This window comes from Oncorhynchus masou, chromosome 27, assembly GCF_036934945.1.
Source record: "Oncorhynchus masou masou isolate Uvic2021 chromosome 27, UVic_Omas_1.1, whole genome shotgun sequence".
Classification (NCBI taxonomy): Eukaryota; Metazoa; Chordata; class Actinopteri; order Salmoniformes; family Salmonidae; genus Oncorhynchus; species Oncorhynchus masou.
Genome location: NC_088238.1, coordinates 37,300,771 through 37,326,691, shown reverse-complemented (window position 1 = coordinate 37,326,691; position 25,921 = coordinate 37,300,771). Strand labels below are relative to the sequence as shown.

The following is a 25,921-nucleotide window of genomic DNA, read 5'->3' as shown; positions in this document are numbered from 1 at the left end:
AGAAGCAGGAAAGTGTATGCGCGCTGCTCCCGGCGATAGGTCCAGACCTCCCACAGCAGGCAGTGCACCGTCAGATCAACAGAGAGGAAAAGGAGCCCAACCCGACAACAAAGCCTCTGCTAGAGTTGAAGTCAGCAACGCCATCGCAGACACAGGCAATCCCAGAAACTTCCGGCGCCGACAGAGATGGCCGCCTTGCTTCGCGCTCCTAGGACATTATGCAGTATTTTGTTTTTTAATGTAATATTTCTTACATTGTTACCCCAGAAAATCTTAATTTTTATTACATACAGCCGGAAGGAACTATTGGAGATAAGAGCAACACCAACTCACCAACATTACGACCAGGAATACGACTTTCCCGAAGCGGATTCTCTGTTTGGTCCACCACCCAGGACAATGGATCGGATCCCAGCCGGCGACCCAAAACAACGGTGCCGCAGAAGGGGAAGACGGAGCGGTCTTCTGGTCAGGCTCCGTGGACTGGCACATCGCGCACCGCTCCCGAGTACACTACTCGCAAATGTCCAGTCTCTTGACAACAAGGTAGACTAAATCCAGAGAGACATCAGAGATTGTAAAGTTCTTTGTTTCACGGAAACATGGCTCACTCGGGATACGTTATCAGAGCCGGTACAGCCACCTGGTTTCTTCACGCATAGCGCCGACAGAAACAAACATCTTTCTGGTAAGAAGAAGGGCGGGGGTGTATGCCTTATGATTAACGAGACGTGGTGTGATCATAACAACATACAGGAACTCAAGTCATTTTGTTAAGCTGATATAGAGTTTCATACAATCAAATGCCGACCGCATTATCTACCAAGATAATTATCTTTGATTATAATCACAGTAGAGTATATCCCCCCCAAGCAGACACATCGACGGCCGTGAAAGAACTTCACTTCATTGTAAACTGGAAACCACATATCCTGAGGCTACATCTACTGTAGCTGGGGATTTTAATAAGGCTAATCTGAAAACAAGGCTCCCTAAATTTTAGCAGCATATTGAATGTGCGACCCGGGCAAGCAAAACACTGGATCATTGTTATTCTAACTTCTACGGCGCATACGAAGCCCTCCCCTGCCCTCCTTTCAGAAAATCTGACCACAACTCCATTTTGTTGCTCCCAGCCTATAGACAGAAACTAAAACAGGAAACACCTGTGCTCAGGTCTGTTCAACGCTTGTCCGACCAATCGGATTCCACGCTTCAAGATTGCTTTGATCACGTGGACTGGGATATGTTCCGCATAGCGTTGGACAATAACATTGATGAATACGGTGATTCGGTGAGCGAGTTTATTAGCAAGTGCATCAGTGATGTTGTACCCACAGCGACTATTAAAACCGTCCCCAACTAGAAACCGTGGATTGATGGTAGCATTCGCGCAAAACTGAAAGCGCGAACCACGGCTTTTAATCAGGGCAAGGCGACCGGAAACATGACCGAATACAAACATTGTAGCTATTCCCTACGCAAGGCAATCAAACAAGCTAAGCATCAGAATAGAGGCAAAGTAGAGTCACAATTCAACGGCTCAGGCATGAGAGGTATGTGGCAGGGTCTACAGCCAATCATGGACTACAAAAAGAAAACCAGCCCCGTCACGGATCACGATGTCTTGCTCCCAGACAAACTAAACAAATTCTTTGCTCGCTTTTAAGACAATACAGTGCCACTGACACGGCCCGCTACCAAAACCTGCGGGCTCTCCTTCACTGCAGCCAACATGAGTAAAACATTTAAACGTGTTAACCCTTGCAAGGCTGCCGGCCCAGACGGGATACCTAGCCACGGCCTCAGAGCATGTGCAGACTAGCTGGCTGGTGTGTTTACAGACATATTCAATCAATCCTTATCAGTCTGCTGTTCCCACATGCTTCAAGTGGGCCACCATTGTTCCTGTTCCCAAGAATGCTGAGGTAGCTGAGCTAAATGACTATCGCCCCATAGCACTCACTTCCGTCATCATGAAGTGCTTTGGGAGACTAGTAAAGGACCATATCACCTCCACCCTACCTGACACCCTTGACCCACTCCAATTTGCTTACCGCTCCAATAGGTCAACAGACGATGCAATCACAATCACACTGCACACTGCCCTAACCCATCTGGACAAGAGGAATACCTATGTAAGAATGCTGTTCTTCAACTACGGCTCAGCATTTAACAACATAGTACCCTACAAACTCATCATTAAGCTTGAAACCCTGGGTCTCGACCCCGCCCTGTGCAACTGGGTCCTGGAAGTCCTGACAGGCCGCCTCCAGGTTGTGAGGGTAGGAAACAACATCTCCACCCTGCTGACGAGACGGCCTACAGGGAGGAGGTGAGGGCCCTCGGAGTGTGGTGTCAGGAAAGTAATCTCACACTCAATGTCAACAAAACAAAGGAGATGATCGTGGACTTCAGGAAACAGCAGAGGGAGCACCACCCTATCGACATCGACAGGACAATAGTGGAGAAGGTGGAAAGTTTGAAGTTCCTCGGCGTACACGTCACGGACAAACTTAAATCGTCCACGCACAGAGACAGCGTGGTGAAGAAGTTGCAGCAGCGCCTCTTCAACCTCAGGAGGCTGAAGAAATTTGGCTTGTCATCAGAAACACTCACTGCACAATCGAGAGCATCCTGTCGGGCTGTATCACCGCCTGATACGGCAACTGCCCTGCCCACCACCGTAAGGCTCTCCAGAGGGTAGTGAGGTCTGCACAATGCATCACCGGCGGAAAACTACCTGCCCTCCAGGACACCTACACCACCCGATGTCACAGGAAGGCCAAAAAGATCAAGAACAACAGCCACCCGAGCCACTGCCTGTTCACCCCGTTATTATCCAGAAGGCAAGGTTAGTACAGGTGCATCAAAGCTGGGACCGAGAGACTGAAAAACACCTTCTATCTCATGGACATCAGGCTGTTAAACAGCCACCACTAACATTGAGTAGCTGCTGCCAACATACTGACTCATCTCTAGCCACTTTAATAATAATAACAATAAAAAATTGGATGTAATAAATGTATCAGTAGCCACTTTATATGATGTTTACATACCCTACCTTACTCATGTTATATGTATATACTGTACTTTATACCATCTACTGGATCTTGCCAATGCCGTTTGGCCATCGCTCATCCAAATATTTTTATGTACATATGCTTATTCATTCCCTTACACTTGTGTGTATAAGGTAGTTGTTGTGAAATGGTTAGATTACTTGTTAGATATTACTGCATGGTCGGAACTAGAAACACAAGCATTTCGCTACACTCCCATAAACATCTGCTAACCATGTGTATGTGACAAATAACATTTGATTTGATTTTTAATTTGATGAAGGCACAGGTAGATCAGGCACCGGTGCAGCTAAGCTATTATTTCTGATGTCAATCTGCTCCAAACCTCTCGCAGTTACTCCCGTCTGCTTAGCGGCATGCTGCTGCTTTCGGTTTCCTTGGCAGGCAAGTTCCATTTAGCACAGGCCATTCAGATAGGGACAGATGACAAGGCGTCGTTGAGAAAGACAAACATTTCTCTCCATAAATTTGCACAGAATTGAGATTTGTGTTTTAAGCATAGCCGCATTGGAAATTTGGATTGTTAATTCTGTCCTGAACAAGTGCATAATAAACACAGCTTGTACAGCTTCTGGAAACGTTCGTTAGCTATTCCAGGCTAAACGGGCTCCATTGCAACCTAGCTATGGCCGGCCGGGATGTCCTTGTCCTATTGCACTCTAGTGACTTCTGTGGTGGGCCTGGAGCATGCATACTGACACGGTCGCCAGTTGAACAGTGTTTCTTCTGACACATTGGTGAGGCTGGCTTCCGGGATAAGTGAGTAGTGTGTCAAGAAGCAGTGCGGTTTGGCAGGGTCGTGTTCTGGAGGACGCATGGCTCTCGATCTTTGCCTCTCCCTAGTCAGTACGTGAGTTGCAGCGATGGGACAAGACTGTAACTACCAATTGGATATCATGAAATGTCCAATTGTATATATGAAATATATACAATTATTTCCCTTCACTGGAACTAAGGGGCCTAGCCAGAAACAGACTATTATACCTCCTCCACCAAACTTTACAGTTGGCACTATGCATTGGGGCAGGTAGCGTTCTCCTGGCATCCGCCAAACTCATATTCGTCCACCGGACAGCGAGATGGTGAAGTGTGAGTCATCACTCCAGAAAATGCTTTTCCACTGCTCCAGAGTCCAATGGCGGTGAGCTTTACACCACTCCGGCCGATGCTTGGCATTGCCCATAGTGATCTTAGGCTTGTGTGCAGCTGCTCGGCCATGGAAACCCATTTCATGAAGCTCAATACGAACAGTTATTGTGCTGACATTTCTTCCAGAGGCAGTTTGGAACTCGGTAGTGATAGTTGGAACCGAGGACAGAAGGTTTTTATGCGCTATGTGCTTCAGCACTCGAGGGTCCCCATTCTGTGTGCTTGTGTGGCCTACCACTTCACTGCTGAGCCATTGTTGCTCCTAGATATTTCCACGTCACAATAACAACATTTACAGTTGACCGTGGCAGCTCTAGCAGGGCAGACATTTGAAGAACTGATTTGTTGGAAAGGTGGCATCCTATGATATTACCACATTGAAAGTCACTGAGCTCTCCAGTAAGGCCATTCTACTGCCAATGGAGATTGCATGACTGTGTGGTCGATATTATACACCTGTCAGCAACGGTGTGGCTGAAATAGCCAAATCCACTAATTTGAAGGGGTGTTCACATACTTATATTTATTGTGCATGCCATGTTCATATGATGTCATAGTGAGAGTGACTAACAAAATCAATGGAGGCCCCCTAGAGGTCAGAGTCCCTGGGCACATGCCTTGTGTGTCTGGTCAGTAATTCAGCCATGATTACTAGAAGGTTTAGATTGCTGGCTAGACTAATTTACCTAGCAATCTATAAAGTGCTGACATGGGCTAATTGAGTGACTGTCAGTGACTGACATACAGTAAAAAGGGGAAAACTGCTGGTGCTCTACCAAATTTACAAATTGCACATTGTGTATTCTACTATACTAACTAACAGTAAGCTGAACATACTTTTTGAGTTGGGGGCCCCCTAGCGGGGCAGCTGCTTCTGTCAGTTATCCCTAGAAACGGCACTGTGTGTTTGTGCGTCCGGTGTGTGTGTGTGTGTGTGTGTGTGTGTGTGTGTGTGTGTGTGTGTGTGTGTGTGTGTGTGTGTGTGTGTGTGTGTGTGTGTGTGTGTGTGTGGCTAAGGTATGTTTTTGTGTGCGTGTGTGTGTGTGAGCGCACATGTTTGTCTGAGGTGTGTTTCTGCCTGCCTGCATGCGCGGGTGTGTGTGTCTGATGTATTCCCCCAGCTCAGATATCTAACATGGCAGGAATTTAGATTGTGAACTTTTGCCTCCCACATTTGGACACGGGCAGCCCCTTCCGCGGGACACCATTATGGACGGGAACATACACACACACATAGGAAGAAACATACACACATGCAAAATGTATATACAAAGAGCCCAGGTTTAGACGGATACATGCACAGAGTTTCAGAAGAGTAGTCTTCACGGCAAGGTGTGAGTAAGTGAGTGAGTGAGTGAGTGAGTGAGTGAGTGAGTGAGTGAGTGAGTGAGTGAGTGAGTGAGTGAGTGAGTGAGTGAGACAGAGAAAGAAGTGCTGGCTTGCTACTTGGCAATTCCAGAGTAACAGATTGAAACTGAGACTCAGATTTTACCCGTTAAAATGTATGTCAAACAAAAATGCATGATTGCAAAGTTAAACAAATCATAGAACTCTATGCACAATGACTACCTTTAATAATTTCCATGGAAAATTTTTCAAAAACACATTTACTTGAAGAACAGTGCATAGGCAAAGTTCGGTAACAATGAAGGTTTGTGCTGTTTGTGCCATCATTTTGTTACCAAACTTTGCATCTGTACCTCGTGCATGGATTTGTATGGTTTGTTTAACTTTGCAATCACCTATTTTTCCATCCAGGCAGTTTACAGGTGAAATACAGTGTGAACTCGCACACACTCCTTTTTGTCTGTACTGTAACACATGTGGATTACATACATTGATCATTTTCTGCAGTCCCAGTTGCACAGTAGATAGGCTACCACGACACTACTCACTGGGTACACACTTGTTGAATCAACGTTGTTTCCACGTCTTGGAACCAACGTGGAATAGAAGTTGAATTGACATCTGTGCCCAGTGGGTACACATTACAAGCCTGACTCAAGAAAAGGTTAATTTGTCTCTTAGGGACATATACTGTATATCATTTCATCTCTGTAGGTCATTGGTTAAAACACTTTTTTTTCTCCGAGTCCCCCTATCATTTGAATCAAATGATTGCAGCCAGCTCTGTCATATGAATGTCTGATTGGTTTATTGTTGCTCTTCAACGCAACCATGTTGAACATCTCTGTGAAGAGTTTATTTCGCCTTTGACATCAGCAGCAGACCTGTGGTTTCACCTCATTACAGGGATGGGAGCATAAAAGCGACAGGGCTTTCCTTCCCCTGCTTCCAGGAATTATGAGAGGGAGATGCCATAGTCATTTGGAGAGGTAGAGAGGAATAGGCCAGCCATACTTGTTTGGAAAAGGGATCACCACACATCTGTGCGCTACTATGAAGTGTAAGAATCAAAGTACCTGTGCCAAACTATTTGGGGGAGAAAACAACCAAAACAACTGACCTTAGATTAGTCAGTGTCTGTGTCTGGGGATGATTTATTCATAAACCTAGGCTACTCCCTTTCTCCCAGGGCTCTGTTCGGTCAGTCGGTCTTATAACAAAGTTTGAGGGGGCGAGGTCCTCAGTATCAGGGCTGTCTGTCTGGCGGGGTCCCAAGACCACAGTCTCCCCCACAATCTGTCTCCCATCTCAATATAGAGCATACACTCATGGAGCAATGAGACAAGCAGTGGTCCCCTTGGCTCACACATGACCACACAGCTGTAGAGACCAGAGACAGAAAGTGGGAGAGACGGAAAGGAAATCAAGATTATTAATAAAGATAGTCAGACATATTTACAACGCTAAAAGCAGTCACGTATCTGTTCCCATCTATCTGCTTCTTTTACAGTCATTTCAAATGCAACTGAATGCATCTTCATTGGGAGTTTGTGTTTGAGATGAAAGTTGTTTATTTTACCATAAATGCTTCCCTTTTAGTTTCACAAATGTAATCTATTCTTAATAATAAATATAAGTTCGATGAAAAACACTTTAGTTAGGTTTGAATTTTTCCTGATAAAAAAAGTACCATTCATTTCAAATACACATTTCCATAACCATACTAACAATAAAACAGACGATTGCCAAGGGAAAGTTCAAATATTTAATCAAGGCTCAGTTTTCTAGAGTTTTGGCTAAATATTAGTCCTATTCTGTTCAGTGCAGTGGCAGTGGACTCTCTCAGGAGGTAACTGAGAGGTTAACACCACGCACGCATCTCTGTTTTGAAGGAACTGGAGCGGAGGAAGGCTGCGCACACTCTCTGTCTGCAGGATTAGAACGTGGTTACCCCAGTCAACTTTCTCTCAAGTCGTCGGGGCAAAGAGGAAGAAATACGAGGAATAAGATAAACGACTGGAGTGGTTACCCTCCTTCTCCTCCTCACACGGTAAATTGAATGAAGGGGCTCTTTCCGACTCGAAAAGCATGAAGCAAGCTCATGTAGCCTGGGAATTGATTTAATATACCCGTCCCGTCCTTGACTTCGTTGTTGTTTTTGACGGATACACATGTGTCGGGAATGCTACCATGGCCACGCCGAACAGCCTTCAGCAGCAGCAGGATTACTTCAGAAGCGTCAGCAACGAATCCACAACGTATATGATGGTCCCGGCCACGGCAAACACGCGTCGCGATGCCGCGCCATCCAAGATGTGGATCGCAATGGTGGTGATTGTGGTGATCGTTCTACAGATTGCCTCGACCACCGGACTTTTCGTGTACCTGAATATGTCAGTATCACAGGTAAGGAATTGTTTTTTGTTCAGTGGATTGGATAAGGAAGAGGGAGAGAGGAGGGTGTTGGGTTGGCCGCAGCAGCAGTGCAGTTTGAGTTTAATGAACACTTTGTGAATAAAGTTTCAAGACGAGACGTGCTTGATGATATTCCAACACTGCTGTGGACGAACTTTATGCACGATCTGACAAAGTTTTAGGAAATCGTGTGACCCGAAAATGTTAACTGGCATGTCGCTTGTCTGACAATAGCGGCCAACCATGTTGTTTGTGTTAGATTGTGCACCAATAATCTAACAGTTGTGCAACCCTGGTGTAGCCTTACAAATTATGTGTGGTTTTATATAGACCTCACGGTTTCTGAGCATAAAAAAAAAATAGTACCAGTCAAAAGTTTGTGGCCACACGTACTCATTCAAGGGTTATTTTTTTGTATTTTTATACCATTTTCTACATGTAGAATAATCGCGATGACATTACAACTATGACATAACACATATGGAATAATGTAGCAACCCAAATAGTGTCAAACAAAATATATTTTAGATTATTCAAAGTAGCCACCCTTTGCCTTGACTGCTTTGCACACTTGGCATTTTCTCAGCCAGCTTCATGAGGTGGAATGCATTTCAATTAACAGATGTGCCTTGTTAAACGTTAATTTGTGGAATTTCATTCCTTCTTAATGCGTTTGAGTCAATCAGTTGTGCTGTGACATGGTAGGGTTGGTATAATGAAGATAGCCCTATTTGGCAAAAGACTGAGTCCATATTTCTTCTAGGGCAGTCACAAAAACCAAGCGCTATGATGAAACTGAATCTCATGAGGACCGCCACAGGAAAGGAAGAGCCAGAGTTACCTCTGTTGCAGAGGATAAGTTCATTGAGGGACCAGCCTCAGAAATCGGCAGCCCAAATAAATGCTTCACAGTTCAAGTTACAGACACATCTCAACATCAACTGTTCAGAGGAGACTGCATGAATCTGGCCTTCATTGTCAAATTGCTGCAAAGAAACCACTACTAAAGGACACCAATAAGAAAAAGAGACTTGCTTGGGCCAAAAAACACGAGCAATGGACATTACTGGTGGAAAACTGTCCTTTCGTCTGAGTCCACATTTTCGGTTCCAACCGCTGTGTCTTTGTGAGAAGCAGAGTAGGTGAACGGATGATCTCCGCATATGTGGTTCTCACTGTGAAGCATGAAGGAGGAGGTGAGATGGTGTCAAGTTGCTTTGCTGGTGACACTGTCTGATTTATTTAGAATTCAAGGCACACTTAACCAGTATGGCTATCACAGCATTCTGCAGCGATATGCCATCCCAGCTGGTTTGTGCTTAGTTTTTCTAAAATTAGTTTTTCAACAGGACAATGGCCCAACACACCTCCAGGCTCTGTAAAGGCTATTTAACCAAGAAGGAGAGTGATGGAGTGGTGCATCAGATGACCTGGCCTCCACAATCACCCTACCTCAACCCAATTGAGATGGTTTGGGATGAGTCGGACTGCAGAGTGGAGGAAAGGCAGCCAACAAGACTGTTGGAAAAGCATTCCAGTTGAAGCTGGTTGAGAGAATGCCAAAGAGTGTGCAAAGCTGTCACTGAGGCAAAGGGTGTCTACTTTAAAGAATTGAAGAACACTTTTTTGGTTATTATGTGATTCCATATGTGTTATTCTACAATGTAGAAAATAGTAAAAATAAAGAAACCCTTGAATGAGTAGGTGTTCAAACTTTTGACTGGTTCTCTGGAACCCTGTATGGTGTAATTTATGAATTAAGGCTACTACTAATTATTATTATTATTTTTTTAGCTAAGAATATAATAGAATAAACAGTTAAATAATGGAGAAAAATACCAGTATATTTGAGATTTTATTTTCATTATATGGAAGTATGCTCGTGGCCTGGGCGGCATCCCTTTGTTTGAATGATGCCCCAAAGTCAATCTTGGTAACAACTGTGACTGACTTCTTTATGGAACAGTACATATTTTGGTGGTTGCCTTGCTGGTTCCTGAGAATACGAAGAAAGGAGCAGAAACATGAATTAGTATGCCAAAATGAAGAAAAAAATACTACATAAACATATTATTATGATGTAGAAGAACAATTTGCATGCAGCTGTTGTCAGCAGCAGCCAAAAGAGATCCTCTGCCTCTGGTAGTTGAGTTACTGCCAGACTGAGCAAAACATAGATAGTGTGTTAAGTCAATTCATGATTAACTAGGCTATTGAATCACCAAGATGTATTATAGCATATATAATACTTGATTAATAAATCATTTAGATACATACCTCCTCTCAGTCAGCCCACCACGTACGTTCAGAGGTCAGCAACAGCCTTCTTTGACTTCAAGAAAATAGTCCCCTCACTGAAATGCAATGAACAATTAGATCATTTCCAATGTCAGGCTGGGTCTGTAGCTCTCTTTCTCATATTCCATAATTTTAAAAAGTATATTTATTTGTAAGAGTAATCTAGCTTATTGGTTTATTAAAGTAGCCTAGCTTTTTCGGCTAGCTAGCTAGCTTACAAATGGTGCACACATTCTAATACAACATTATCTAACCCATAGTTCATCATATGACTTTGGCTTCATATATTTGAATTAAATAATCAACTTTGTTTACCTTAATAAATTGAAAAATAGTATATTTTCAAGTTCAACCACCTCCCTCTTGCATCTTCATGCTTTAACGGCAGTTGGTTTTTGATCTGAAGGGCAGTAAACATTTGAAATGATCAAAGGTTCTATATAGACCACTTAATTTGTATTTATTTTAAAGCAAGAGGAAATCATGTGTTTATAAGAATGTTTTTATTAAACACATTATTTCCTCTTGCTTCTAGCTAGCATTTAGTTTGCAACAGCGCAGGTTTGTATGAACCCTTCTTTATGAACCTTGCTGTTTGCCACTGACCTTGGTAACAATTTCGTAAAATACAAATTCGATCTCCCCCTGCCATAGAGTTAAGGTGTCGGATGTCCGCTAGCAATTTCATGATATCAACAAGGTCTAACAAGGGTTAGCTTTTGTTAGCTGTTTGCAAAAATCCACATCACACTCTAGGGTAGGGGTTAAACACTCAAGGTTCTTTGCACTCATAGGTTATATAAATATATAACAATTTTTAGTAAAGTGATCATTAATATCATCCAAAGAACCAAAGGGTTCTATATAGAGCCCCAAAATAACAATATTTTCTAAGAGTATAGGCTACATAGCCCAATAACAGCGTAAAGTTGCCTATTCATAGAGCATATTCAGATGGACTATCTACTAACCCTAACCCTTTTCTAACCCTAACCCTAGACTTAAACCTTTACCCTAAGCCCTATTCTAAACCTAACACTAACCCAGGGGTTCCAAAAGTTTTTGGTCCTTCGACCCCATTTTCATACAAGAACTTTCTCGCGAGCCCAACCACGATAAAGAAATTATGTAATTAACAACGAATAAAACAAGCTATGGCAGTCAATTGCAGAACATTCTAACTGTACGTCTGATTGTATTCTCAATTCACCATCATATATTTATGTGGGGTTATTACATTCAATTGCGAATTAGTCTGACATAAGAGAATTTCTCACCACAACTACTGAGATGGGTGTGCTTGATGCATGTCACATCGTAAATTCTCAAAGTCAGGAGGCGTGGTCGACAGTGCGTACCTTGAACGTGCCGTTTCTTGCTCGGGAATCGTGAGACAGAACAATATGTCTTTGAATAGCATCCCCCGACATGTAGCAAACTAAAGTCAGTGTATCTTGGCCCTCACAGCTAACATCCATTTGGAGAGCATAAGGTGGGGAGTTGAGTCGTTACTCAGTTTCCTTTTGATTGCTAGCTATATCATCAATTCTTAGTTTGACAGTGTTATTGGACAAAGGTATTGATGTGAGTTTATGCCTCTGCCTCCCCTCACATTGTTTTCACCATATCAATTGTGGCCGGTAATATCAACGTTTTTGCAATAGTGTGTGGTTTGTTGTGGAAATTCATACTGAGACTTTGTAATTTCTTCAAACAATCATCTTTATTTAATATCGATTTAATTATTGCAATAATAAGACTAGGCAACCCAACACTCTTGACTGTTGGGCCGAGCAGACCCCCACCTGGCTTAGTCTCCCAGATGCAAGAATGATTTTGAGACCGTTTAGGATGAGAACAATCCCTCATTATCTCTGGTGAAACCCATTCTTGACCATACGCCCAGATTAGCTACAGGGAGCTTGAGTGGAGTCCATAAAAACACAGCATTAGTAGAACAGAAATGTCTTACTATTTGTTAAGTATTCATTTTTAACCATTAATCAAATAAATCAGGTAAGTGTGTAATTTTTCTATCACAGGTTTCATAGCGTAGCAGGCTTAGCCATTAGGCTATAACTAGCAATACAAATGGCTGTTTGAGATACAAATAAGATTACTACACAGATTGCTTGCTAGCTAACAGTACGCTTTAACTTACAATGAAAACGACTGACAAAATTAAAAACTTATAATATCTGAAAATAGAGTTAGTTTTAACCTGTCCGTATACATGGATGAACACTTCACGGGAGCGTGTCTTTTCCATTTGGTTTGTAGTTAGCTAAAACTTGTTTGGCCGTTGTGTCAAGTCATCCCGGGTCACACTGATCGTGTGCAGAAAGTAGACCATCACAATTTGTTCCCGCTGATCTTCAGGGAAGCAATATTGTTGAGAGCAGTATCAACACTTTTGCAGTTCTCCATGGCTAACACTATATATTTAACATGTTATAGCCATGCGTGCTACATGGCAGACCAACCTGAACTCATTTCTTGGCATGTCCAGCCCATCCATTATCTCAGTCAATCACGGTTAGCGGGAAGGTTCCTGTCTTTTTCCTGTCAACTCGGCTCGTAATTTAACAATTTTATTCATATTTACAGATGGCATACAAATGTTATTAAAGCACAGGAAGGCAATTCCAGAAGGCAATTCTACCAAACCAATTTATGTAAAAATAAAAAATAAAACGTTCAAATGCCTCTCCTGTGTAGTAGTGACGTGCGACATTGTCCTAGCTTCTTGAAATGGGTCACATATGTTTTATATATACGGTTGAAGTCGGAAGTTTACATACACTTAGGTTGGCGTCATTAAAACTTGTTTTTCAACCACTCCACAAATGTCTTGTTAACAAACTATAGTTTTGGCAAGTCGGTTAGGACATTACTTTGTGCATGCCACAAGTAATTGTAATGCCACAAGAAATTGTTTACAGACAGATTATTTCACTCAATCACTATTCCAGTGGGTCAGAAGTGTACATAAACTAAGTTTACTGTGACTTTAAACAGCTTGTAAAATTCCAGAAAATTATGTCATGGCTTTAGAAGCTTCTGATATGTATTTGGCTAAGGTGTATGTAAACTTCCGACTTCAACTGTGTAAGCTTGTGAGCAAAGTACTTGCGCAGTTTAGTGGGAATAATCAGCCCTTGGAGAGAAGCACAAGATTGAACTTCACTTAACTTTCTAGAGTTTTCCCTGTTAGTTAACACTAGCAACCCCTTTCTGTCGCAATTGTGACTGAATCAATGCAACATTAGCTAGTGATGCACTGATATTACATTGTTGGCCGATACCGATATCTAATATTTTCCTTGCCAAAAAAAACTATACCGATGACCAATTTTTTACATTTTAGTGGCATTTTAAGCATTCTAGTACAGTAAATAGTTACACACACACAGCGGTCTAAGGCACTGCATCTCAGTGCAAGAGGCGTCACTACAGTCACATCTGTCACATCTGGCTGTGATCGGGAGGGCCATAGTGCTGCGCACAATTGGCCCAGTGTCGTCCAGGTTTGGTTGGGGTGGGCTGTCATTGTAAATAAGAATTTGTTCTTAACTGCCTTGCCTAGTTAAATAAAGGTTACACACACACCAAACACTTTTGGTTGGCATTTACGTATATCCCCATGTCCACCTGTGTTTGTAACATTTCACATAATCACAGTTTCTTGTCTGCATCGAAGTAGCAGTCCTTGTGGCAACACAGTAAAGAGGCTCAGAGAGCTTGTTCACAGCAATTTTGTTGAGCAGGCGTTTTGATGCCATGACAGGGTATCCCTTCTGCTGAAGATGCAGTTGAGTCAGTTGTTCGAATGGAGCAAGGAGTACTCATGTTTCCAAGTTTCAAACATGTTCTCAAATGCCATTGAAATGGCAGCAGCGGTATGAGAACCAACACATTCTTGAGCTTTCCTCAGTATTAAATCCTCATCAACCCACTGTGCTGTCAGACTCATAATGCTCATGGGGCTGACATCGCTGGTCCAAATGTCAGTCGTGAAGCTAATAACAATGACACGCATGGATGTGAGTTTCAACAACACTGTATAACTCTGGTTGGGCAACATCTGAAAAATAGTGTGTACTGGTGCTCGACCAGTCGGCGAAAGCCAACATCATCCACGACAGCGCACTATTGATTGTCAAGGGCAATGAATTCCATTATCTTGGCATTAATGAATTTTGCCTTTTGAGTTGTCTTGTTGAAATGTTCTTACTCTTAAAAATGACTGCTCGACTTGAACTTTGAACTTTTGGTAGTGTGCGCTTAGTACTTTTCTGCTTTTGTTCTGTATAGCGCTGTGTTTTTTGTTACGTAATCTACTTACGTTTATATAGGTATGCACGTCAGCTTTGACATCAGTTTTGCACATCGGCGTCGAACTAGACATCGGGCCAATGCTGGCATTTTTAGCTAATATCGTCCGATTCTGATATGCTCACCGATATGTTGCGCATCCCTATTAATAACATGTACAGTGAGGCAAAAAAGTTTAGTCTGCCACCAATTGTGCAAGTTCTCCCACTTAAAAAGATGAGAGAGGCCTGTAATTTATCGTAGGTACACTTCAACTATGACAGACAAAATTAGAAAAATCCAGAAAATCACATTTTAGGATTTTTAATGAATTTATTTGCAAATTATGGTGTAAAATAAGTATTGTCACCTACAAAACTAATTGCAAAGACAGGCAAATCAAGCACACAGTGATACAAGCATAGCTAGTAGCTACTGAACTAGAGAAATTGTTCAAATTAACATAGTTGTGGGGCATGCTTTTTTTGAAGGAAGAGGGAGAAAAGAAAATGGCAGCTTTACAGAACTTATCCAGAGCTCTTTGACTTCTGACAGAAAGCCATTGTAAGATATCAGATTGCAAACATTTTGTAGTGAATTGCGTACAATTGTAACTTCATCACCTCATATGCACCACACAACAGAGACTCCCTGAAAGATATAGAAGCTATGGACTCATCGGCTCTCACTTTCTCCCATTGTGCTATTTAGAAATAAATGCGTGACAGGCTCAACTGTTCTGGGTAACTCCGGTAAGCTTCATAATGTGGCTGGTGGAATGAAGAACGCAATTGTAACGTTCGTTGTTTGAAGGAGGCCAAGGCGCAGCGTAATTTGTGGTCATCATATTTATTTAAATGAGAACCAGCAACAAAATAACAAAGTGAAACCAAAATGAACGTACCATTCTGTAGGCTACAAGAGCTGTACAAAAACAAGATCACACAACATAGGTGGGAAAAAGGCTACCTAAGTATGATTCCCAATCAGAGACAATGATAGACAGCTGCCTCTGATTGGGAACCACACTCTGCCAAACACAAAGAAATACAAAACATAGAATTCCCACCCCACATCACATCCTGACGTCACGAAATAGAGAAATAAAATGGCTCTCTAAGGTCAGGGCATGACAGCAATCTGCTTCATCTCCTAACATATTGCACAAGTACACTGCAGGTATTAACTTAAAAGGTAGCTACCTATATTCACATTTATTGAAAAAATTCAAAGAAATAGTTTTGAAATTGACGGTATTGAATAACCATCCTGTGTCTTTTTCCAAATACCCTCAGTTTATGACATAGTTATATTCCCTCTTGTCCAGGTGGGATAGGGCAGTGCGAAGTACAATTAAGATTTCACCATCTGTGGGTCCGTTGGGGCGGTATGCAAATTGGAGTAGGCCAAGGGTGTCTGAGATGATGGTGGTGTTGTGTGTCATGACCAGTTTTTTTTAAAGCACTTCATAATTACAGATGTGAGTGCTACAGGGCGATATAGGCATGTTACCTTGGAGTTCTTGGGAACAGGGACAATGGTGGTCACCTTGAAACATGTTGGGATTATAGACTGGGACAAGGAAAGATTGAAAATGTCTGTGAAGACACTTGTCAGTTGGTCCTTGCATGCTCTGTGAACGGGCCGGTCCTGGTATTCCATCTAGCCCGGAGGCCTTGCAAGTGTTAACATGATTTAAAAGTTTTGCTCACATCCAATGGAGAGTGAGATCACACAGTCATCCGGAACAACAGGGGCTTTCATGTTTTCTCCAAGTGAGCATGAAAGGGATATAACCTACACTACTAGTCAAAAGTTGTAGAACACCTAATCATTCAAGGGTTTTTCTTTATCTTTACTATTTTCTACATTGGAGAATAATAGTGAAGACATCCAAACTATGAAATAACACATATGCAATCATGTAGTAACCAAAAAAGTGTTAACCTTCCGCTCGCGGAACCCCTCAACAACATTCCGCTGAAAAGGCAGTGCACGAAATTCTAAATATTTTTGGGAAATATGTAACTTTCACACATTAACAATTCCAATACAGCGAATGAAAGAAACTTCTTGTTAATCTACCCATCGTGTCCGATTTTCAAAAAAGCTTTATAGCGAAAGCACAACATATGATTATGTTAGGTCAGAGTCAAGTAAAAAAAACACAGCCATTTTTCCAGCCAAAGATAGGAGTCACAAAAAGCAGAAATATAGATAAAATTAATCACTAACCTTTGATAATCTTCATCAGATGACACTCATAGGACATCATGTTACACAATACATGTATGTTTTGTTCGATAATGTGCATATTTATATCCAAAAATCTCAGTTTACATTGGCGCGTTACGTGCAGTAATGTTTTGATTCCAAAACATCCGGTGATTTTGCAGAAATACTCATAACAAACATTGATAAAAGATACAACTGTTATTCACATAATTAAAGATAGCGATTGCATTAAGGAGAAGTCTGTGTCAGATTTCAAAAAAACTTTACGGAAAAAGCATAATCTGAGTACGGCGCTCAGAGCCCAATCCAGCCAAAGAAATATCTGCCATGTTGGAGTCAACAGAAGTTAGAAATAACATTATAAATATTCACTTACCTTTGATGATCTTCATCAGAATGCACTCCCAGGAATTGCAGTTCGACACTAAATGACAGATTTTTTTTTTCTATAAAGATCCATAAAGTCCATCATTTATGTCCAAATAACCACTTGTTGTTAGCACTACGTCCAGACAAAAACTCAAAGTTCCGTTACAGGTCGTAGAAACAAGTCAAACGATGTATGGAATCAATCTCTATGATGTTTATAACATAAATCATCAATAAGGTTCCAACCGGAGAATTCCATTGTTTGAAGAAAAGCCCTGGAACGAGAGTTAACTCTGTCGGGACCGCATGTCACGAGCCTGAGACACTCTGCCATGACTCATTCAGCTCCCATTCCCCCTCCTTTATAGCAGAAGCCTGAAACAAGTTTCTAAAGACGGTTGACATTTAGTGGAAGCCTTATGAAGTGCAACTTGACCCCATAGACACTGTGTATTCGGTAGGCCAAGCTTTGAAAAACTACAAACCTCAGATGTCCCACTTCCTGGTTGGATTTTTCTCAGGTTTTTGATATGAGTTCTATTATACTCACAGACATCATTCAAACAGTTTTGAAAATGGCAGTGTTTTCTATCCAAGGCTACTAATAATATGCATATATTAGCATCTGGGACAGAGTAGGAGGCAGTTCACTCTGGGCACGCTATTCATCCAAAAGTAAAAATGCTGCCCCCTATCCCAAAAAGGTTAAACACATCCAAATATATTTGAGATTCTTCAAATGGCCACCTTTTGCCTTGATGACAGCTTTGCACACTCCTGGAATTCTCTCAACCAACTTCACCTGGAATGCTTTTCCAACTGTCTTGAAGGCGTTCCCACATGCTGAGCACTTGTTGGCTGCTTTTCCTTCACTCTGTGGTCCGACTCATCCCAAACCATCTCCATTTGGTTGAGGTTGGGATTGTGGAGGCCATGTCATCTGATGCAACACTCCATCCCTCTCCTTCTTGGAAAAATAGCCCTTACACAGCATGGAGGTGTGGTGGTTCATTGTCCTGTTGGAAAAACAAATAAGGTGTGATGGCGTATCGCTGCAGAATGCTGTGGTAGACATGCTGGTTAAGTGGGCATGGAATTCTAAATAAATCACTGACCGTGTAATCTGCAAAGCACCCCCGCACCATCACACCTCCTCCATGCTTTAAGGTGGAAAATACACATGCAGAGATCATCCGTTCACCCACACAGCATCTCACAAGGACAACTTTCCACCGGTCTAATGTCCATTGCTCATGTTTCTTGGCCAAAGCAAGTCTCTTCTTATTGATGTCCTTTTAGTAGTGGTTTCTTTGCAGCAATTCGACCATGAAGGCCTGATTCACACAGTTTCCTTTGAACAGTTGTTGATATGTGTCTGTTACTTACTCTATGAAGCATTTATTTGGGCTGCCATTTCTGAGGCTGCTAACTCTAATGAACTTATCTTTCGCAGAGGTAACTCTGGGTCTTCCATTCCTGTGGCAGTCATCATGAGAGCCAGTTTCATCGTAGCGCTTGATGGTTTTTGAGGCTGCACTTGAAGAAACCTGTTATTTGAAATGCATTCTAGGTGACTACCTCATGAAGCTTGGTTGAGAGAATGCAAAGAGTAAGCCAGCCTTCGCCTTGATGACAGCTTTGCAATTTGAAGACTGAAAATATATTTTGATTTAACACTTTTTGATTTCATGGTTTTGATTTCTTCACTATTATTCTACAATGTAGAAAATAGTGCAAATAAAGAAAAACCCTTGAATGAGTAGAGGTGTTCTTAAACTTTAGGCTGGTAGTGTAATTGATTTTGCGTATTGATTTAAACAGGGTAAACGTTAACACTAGACAGGTCAATACCATGCTGATACAGAAATACCATGCTGAAGCCTTTATAATGTAGTGTCTAACTGACGATGCAAGGCTATGCTCGTTCCAGCAGAAAGGGAGAAGGAGAGACACAGTGGTTTATCTTAATAGCACAATGCATGAATTTTCCCTCAACGCTACTAACATAAACCTCACACACATTCCCTTCTGCCAAAGTACACACACTATCTCTTTGTTTCTCTCTTTCCTCCTCACTTATTTCCTATTTCTCTCTGTCTCTCTCTCCATCCATCTTTCCGCCCCTTCTCGCTCTCTCTCACCCCTCTCTCTTTCTTCCCTCTCTCTCTCTCTCAATTCATTCTCTCCTGCCAATGAGTGTTGTGCAACTGACTTGCATAACGCAAACCTTTTTTATATACAGATTTTGTCCGTTATAAATAGAACGGATCTTCCAGGAATGGTTATAGGCATTTTTGTTGACCATAGAGCTGATTTTCTCCATCAGAAAGGAAGGTGACAGGGGGGAGGGGGAAAGAGATGCAAAAAGGAAGGAGGAGAGGGAAGTAAAGAGCAAAATAGAGAGAGCAATAGGTCAAAATCAGTCAACAAATGAGCGGGAAGTGTCCCTGCTATAGATTATGTCAGCGTGTACTACAAATATACAGAGACGGAAACACACACACAAACACTCGCGCGCACACCCTATGGCCACTTGGTCAAAAGTAGTGTGCTTTATAGGGAGTAAAGTACCATTTGTGACGCATTAAACTGCATGTGACGGGGAGGGGCAGCGAGATGGGCAGAGAGAGGGGGGGGGTGGACGCGGGGACAATTGTGTGCCGCCCTATGGGACTCCCAATCACGGCCGGTTGTGTTACAGCCTGGAATCAAACCAGGGTCAGTAGTGACGCCTCTAGCAATGAGATGCTACGCCTTAGACTGCTGTGCCACTCGGGAGAGTGGCAGAGACTGGGGGAGGGAGAGTGGGAGAGACTGGGGGACGTAGAGTGGGAGAGACTGGGGGAGGGAGAGTGGGAGAGACTGGGGGAGGGAGAGTGGGAGAGACTGGGGGAGGGAGAGAGAGAGACACTGGGGGAGGGAGAGACTGGGGGAGGGAGAGGTGGGGGGGAAGAGACAGAGAAAGACTGCGGTAGAGAGAGAGCAGGAGAGAGAGACGGTGAAGGGAATGAGAAACTGGGGGAGAGAGACATGGGTGGGTGGGTGGGAGGGAGACGGAGGGAGTGAGAGACATGGGGAGGGACAGAGACACGGGGAGAGGGAGAGACGGAGATGGGGAAGAGAGACAGAGGGAGATGGCTATAGACGGAGAGGGACAGAGCGAGACGGGGGAGGGAGAGACAGAGATGATGGGGAAGAGAGAGATGTGGGATAGAGAGAGAAACAGAGGGGGAGGGAGAGAAATACGGAGAAGGGAGAGTGAGAGATGGGAGGTTGAGAGACAGGGAGGTGGGGGGAGAGAGAGAGAGACTGGGGGTGGAGGGGAGAGCGAGAGAGACGGGGAGGGAGAGTGAGAGAGAGCGGGAGAGGGAGACGGGGCGAGGGATAGAGAGTTGTATGGAGCAAGAGGGAGATGTGGGAGCGAGAGGGAGACGGGGGGAGGGACAGAGTTGCAGAGGGAGGGAGAGAGAGAGACGGGGCGAGGGACAGAGTTGCTGGGGGCAGGGAGGGAGAGAGATGAGGGAGAGAGACGGGAAGGAGAGAGAGAGACTGGGGGAGAGGGAGAGACTGGGGGATGGATAGACTGGGAATGGTGAGAGGGAGACGGAAAGACGGGGCAGGGATAGCGAGACGAGGGGGAGAGAGAGATGTAACCTTTAATTTGATTTGACCTTGAGATTGACACACTTCAATGCGAAATAAATGTAGAAATTGGGCCCTCCTGTCCCACAGTCAACACTCATTTCTAGAGCTATTAATTAAAGCTACTGGAAGAACATTCCCCTCTTTTTCTCCTCTCTCGCATTCTCTTCTCTCTCCCCGACTCGAGGCCTCTTTCTCTTTACCCTCCTTTTCCCCCTTCTTCGTTCTCCTTTCTGTATGCTATCCCTTCTACTCCCCTCTCTGCTGTCCTCTACCCGCTTTCCTAACCTATTTATCACCTCTTCCTTCTCCTCTCTCTGCTCTCACTCCCTCTCTCTTCTCTCCCCTTTCCCTAACCCCTCACACACCTCTTCCCTATTTTATTTAACTTCCCAATCTCTCTTTACCCCCTTTTGCCTCATTTCACTAAAACATATTTTTCCTTTCACTCCTCCATGACAGAGAATCCAGTGGCTTCAGGCTGCTCTATGAAAATTATCCTAGCCCTTGTGTTCCTTAGCAGGAGGTTCAGATGAGAGGTCAGAGGTTAGCGACAACGTTAGCGTCTTGGACGCACTAGGTGTTTTGAAGGTGGTAGCCACTTGGATGCATGAGCGATTTTGGACACAGTAGAATGCGTTGAGTCATAGATGGAAGTGGAGTGGAACCCTGGGACGGAACCCAGGAAGCATCGGGTTCTGTCTGTTAGTTGGCTGAACTGAAGACCCATGTTGTTCTGATGTAGGATCAGATTACCATAACTGCTGACCTTAACATTTGTGGCAACGCCAAACTGACCGTGAGATCAGCAAGGGAATCATTGAAAAAGCACACATAGAACAGGTCTGCCACTTCCTAGACTTGCTTTAAATGAGAATGACCGATCTGTAACTCACACTTCTATGTGAATTTGGTCAAGTCGACCAAAAAGCTACAAATTGCGGCTTTAAATTAACCCTGGTTTAAAGTGAGTGAAAATCTGTAATCACCTGTTCTACTTAATGTGTGTGTGCTTCATTGTGTTATCGTAGCTAATCATTACAGCATGCGTTTAAAAGAACAAATAACAATGTTCTCAAGGACATGAGCAGGGGACCAGGGGAATGGAGAGAGAAGACGGAGGGAGAGAAAAAATTACTCTAGGCTGGTTGGTTACCATTCTGTTTCTGATTTATACAATGACTGTGTCCCAAATGGCACCCTATTCCATACATAGGCCAGTTTTATTGCTTCTTTAATCAGGACAAAAGTTTTCACTTGCAAAAGGGTTTGGTAATAATCAATTAGCCTTTTAAAATGATAAACTTGGATTAACTAACACAATGTGCCATTGGAACACAGCAGTGATGGTTGCTTATAATGTGCGTCTGTACGCCTATGTAGATATTCCATTTAAAAAAATCATCCGTTTCCAGCTACAATAGGCGATTACAACATTAACAATGTCTACACTGTATTTCTGATCAATTTGATGTTTGTTTTTTTATGGACAAAAAATGTGCTTTTCTTTCAAAAACAAGGACATTTCTACGTGACCCCAAACTTTTGAATGGTAGTGTATATCTTTTTTTTAATCGTTGGACATAAATGACTGTAAAAATGCCAGCAAATCAGCTCCAAGTGGTTTTAATTTTGGAAGTATTCCGAATCGTAATAGAGAGATATACACTGAGTGTACAACTCTTTCCAAAAAATAGACTGATCAGGTGAATCTAGGTGAAAACCATGATCCCTTATTGTCAGGTGAAAACTATGATCCCTTATTGTAAGTTCTTAAATTCACTTCAGTCAGTGTCGATGAAGTGGAGGAAAGAGATTAAAGAATGATTTTTAAGCCTTCAGAAAATTGAGACATGGATTGTGTGAAACACACGTACAGACTTACAAAATGTAATGTACAGTTGCGCTTAAACATAGACACATGCATGACACACACAGACCCACTCCCTCACACACACACACAATCCAGGTCTCTGGGCCCGGCTTTGAGTTACATGGCTGGCTTCTCTTCCATAATCACCTTTAATAAGACTTGGTAAAATCCTGCGTTGTGAACACACACACACACACACACACACTCCCTGGGCCATGGCCGGTGCTTGGTGTCCGGAGGTAACACTACTACATTGTTCCCTACTTCCTTGATGGCGTTCCTGAGATCTGTGGGGCTTTGTCGATTTGTGTGTGTTCCTGTCCTCTCTGACCCCTCCACCTGGCTATGGGAAGAGTTAATGACATATTAATCCTGTAATAGGGTTTTTTCTAATGAGAGGGAAGGATTACACACACACACTTGCACACACTGCAGTCTCCACTCCCCTGCTGTAAACATCTGTTAACTTCTCGACGCTACCCATCCCTTTAGCGAGATAATTGTCATCAACAACCGCTGAATTGCATAGTGTAACATTCAAATAATATTACAAAAAATATTTATATTCATTAAATCACAAGTGCAATATAGCAAAACACAGTTTAGCATTTTGTTAATACAACTGTCGTGTCAGATTTTGAAAATATGCTTTACAGCGAAAGCAATCCAAGTGTTTAAGTTTATCGATCGCTCGACAAAACATTATGAACACCTAGCATCAAGTAGCTTGGTCACAAAAATCAGAAAAGCAATCAAATGAATTGTTTACCTTTGGTGATCTTCGGATGTTTTCAGTCACAACACTCTAAGTTACACAATAAATGTTCCTCTTGTTCCATAAAGATTATTTTTTATATCCAAAATACCTCAGTTTGTTTGGCGCGTTATGTTCAGAAATCCACAGGAAAGAGCGGTCACGACAACGCAGACAAATTCCAAATAGTATCCGTAATGTCCACATAGAAACATGTCAAATGTTTTTTATAATCAATCCTCAGGTTGTTTTTAAAATATATAATCGATAATATATCAATCGCAGCTGCAGTAGGAGAGGGAAAGGCAATGGCTGCCCAAACTCTGTTGCGCCAAGCAAAACGCTGCTGGCACCCGGCCATACAATGACGCAATGTTATCTTTCTCGCTCATTTTTCAAAATAAAGCCTAAAACTATGTCTAATGACTGTTGACAACTTGAGGAAGCGATAGGAAAAGGAATCTGGTTGATATCCCTTTAAATGGAGCAAAGGCAGGCTATGGAACATGTAGTTTTCAAAATAGAAGCCACTTCCTGGTTTGATTTTCCTCAGGGTTTCGCCTGCAATATCATTTCTGTTATACTCACAGACAATATTTTGACAGTTTTGGAAACTTGTGAGTATTTTCTATCCTAATCTTTCTATTATATGCATATTCTAGCATCTGGTCTTGAGAAATAGGCCGTTTACTTTGGGAACGTTATTTTTCCAAACATAAAAATAGTGCCCCCTAGCTTCAAAAGGTTTATAACAAATAATCTGGCGAAGGCCTACAAAGACACCAATAGCCCACTTTTACGTTCTCTTTCATGCCATGCACACTCATGCACACTCATGCACAAAACATCAACTCTCACTGATATCACAAAGACAATGCAAAGTCAGCAGTCCAGCCAGACATAGGGTGCATCTCAAAAGTCTAACATGGCTTCCATTTCCTTATTTTCCTCGTCTCCTCTTCCACATTAGCACTCATCTGAAAACACAGCAGTACGGTGAAAATGTTTTAAAAAGCAGTCACTCTTGTATTTTTTTATAAATTAGTCATGCACTTTAACAACGTTTTAGACTAGGGAAAGGAGATGAGAGGATGCTACTGTCAAGAGTATGGAGACGCACCCCATGTCTGGCTATATTAGATTGAGGCCCAGCCAGCCACTGTTTTGGAGAACCCAGACACTTCCAGTAAGTAGAATGTGCCAGAATCTTGTTTTATGCTAGTGATTCCTCATGAAACACAGACAAATATGACCATGATTTTGAGGATTTTCACTAAATGTAATCCATTAGAGAAAGCACTGTTGACATATATTTGACAATTGTATCTAAAAGCATAATTGAGAAATAATTTATCAAAGTTGGCATATTTATGACATTTTGGCCTTACCCGGGCCTCTTTTAAGACTCCATAGTGTTTAGTCTGTAAGTGCTATGTAGCAAACATTTGTGTCATATGAAAATGTAAGTAAGCATTACCAACAGAGTGAATGTGAAAATGGATTCAAAATTGCCACCGTCTGCTGGTGATTTACAGAATGTGCAATGATGCACAAAAAAGGAGGGCTGTGATTGGATACATTGCCTAATATAGCAATTTCTATATATAAAATGGGAGATAACTTTAAAACTAGCAGGGATCCCACTCGGGAACATTGATATACCCGTTGAGTATATTATGTTAAACAATATATTGATACTTTTGCCAAATCCAAATGGTATATTTTCTATATTTATGTTTATATATTTCATTATTCATAAATTAACCTTTTCATGTGTGAATTCCAAATATTTCTAACGTGATGTCAGAATGCACTCAACTGTTCCAAAAATGTGATTGTTACACAACATGAATGTTAACCCACCCTGCCCTCAAACCAAGCCACACGCTGCCTGCAAATTATCTATAGGCTATATTTAAACTTATCAATTTGAAATTATTTTACAACAAGTATTATTTTCTAACAACAGTTTGAATTTAGGTATGTTCCGCCTCCTCATTATTTCAAAAAGATGTAGCCCATTTCACTGTTGTGGACAATTTGTTTGAGGCTTGACTCTTTCCGATGACAGTGCAAGCAACACCCTAGTCTTTCCCAGATCAAGTATGCAGACATTTACACAGTCTAGTACAAACTTTTTCCCCTTGGCACATTTTCTGGCTGGCGCTCGCATTGCCTTCATTTTTGTCCTTATAAATAATAACTTTGGACATGTGTGCATTCCAATCAAAGTAAGTCCTTTATTTTCTGTATATCGTCTTGTCATTTCGATTGTAGCTTACCGTATATATGTGTGGATCATAATGTACAGTTGAAGTCGGATGTTTACATACACCTTAACCAAATACATTTAAAAACTCAGTTTTTCACAATTCTTGACATTTAATCCAAATAAAAATTCCCTGTCTTAGGTCTGTTAGGATCATCACTTTGTTTTAAGAA

General features: G+C 42.2%; 1 protein-coding gene across 1 annotated transcript in view; it reads left to right on the top strand.

Annotated features, from left to right (window-relative positions):
• The first annotated feature begins 7,475 nt into the window (after positions 1–7,475).
• tnfsf10l (TNF superfamily member 10, like) overlaps positions 7,476–25,921 on the top strand; it is a 72,560-nt gene continuing 54,114 nt past the window's right edge. Inside the window, exon 1 of the mRNA XM_064940110.1 lies at positions 7,476–7,985. Coding sequence (XP_064796182.1) covers positions 7,770–7,985 — 216 coding nt within the window. The 5' untranslated portion in view covers positions 7,476–7,769. The remainder of the gene's footprint in view (positions 7,986–25,921) is intronic.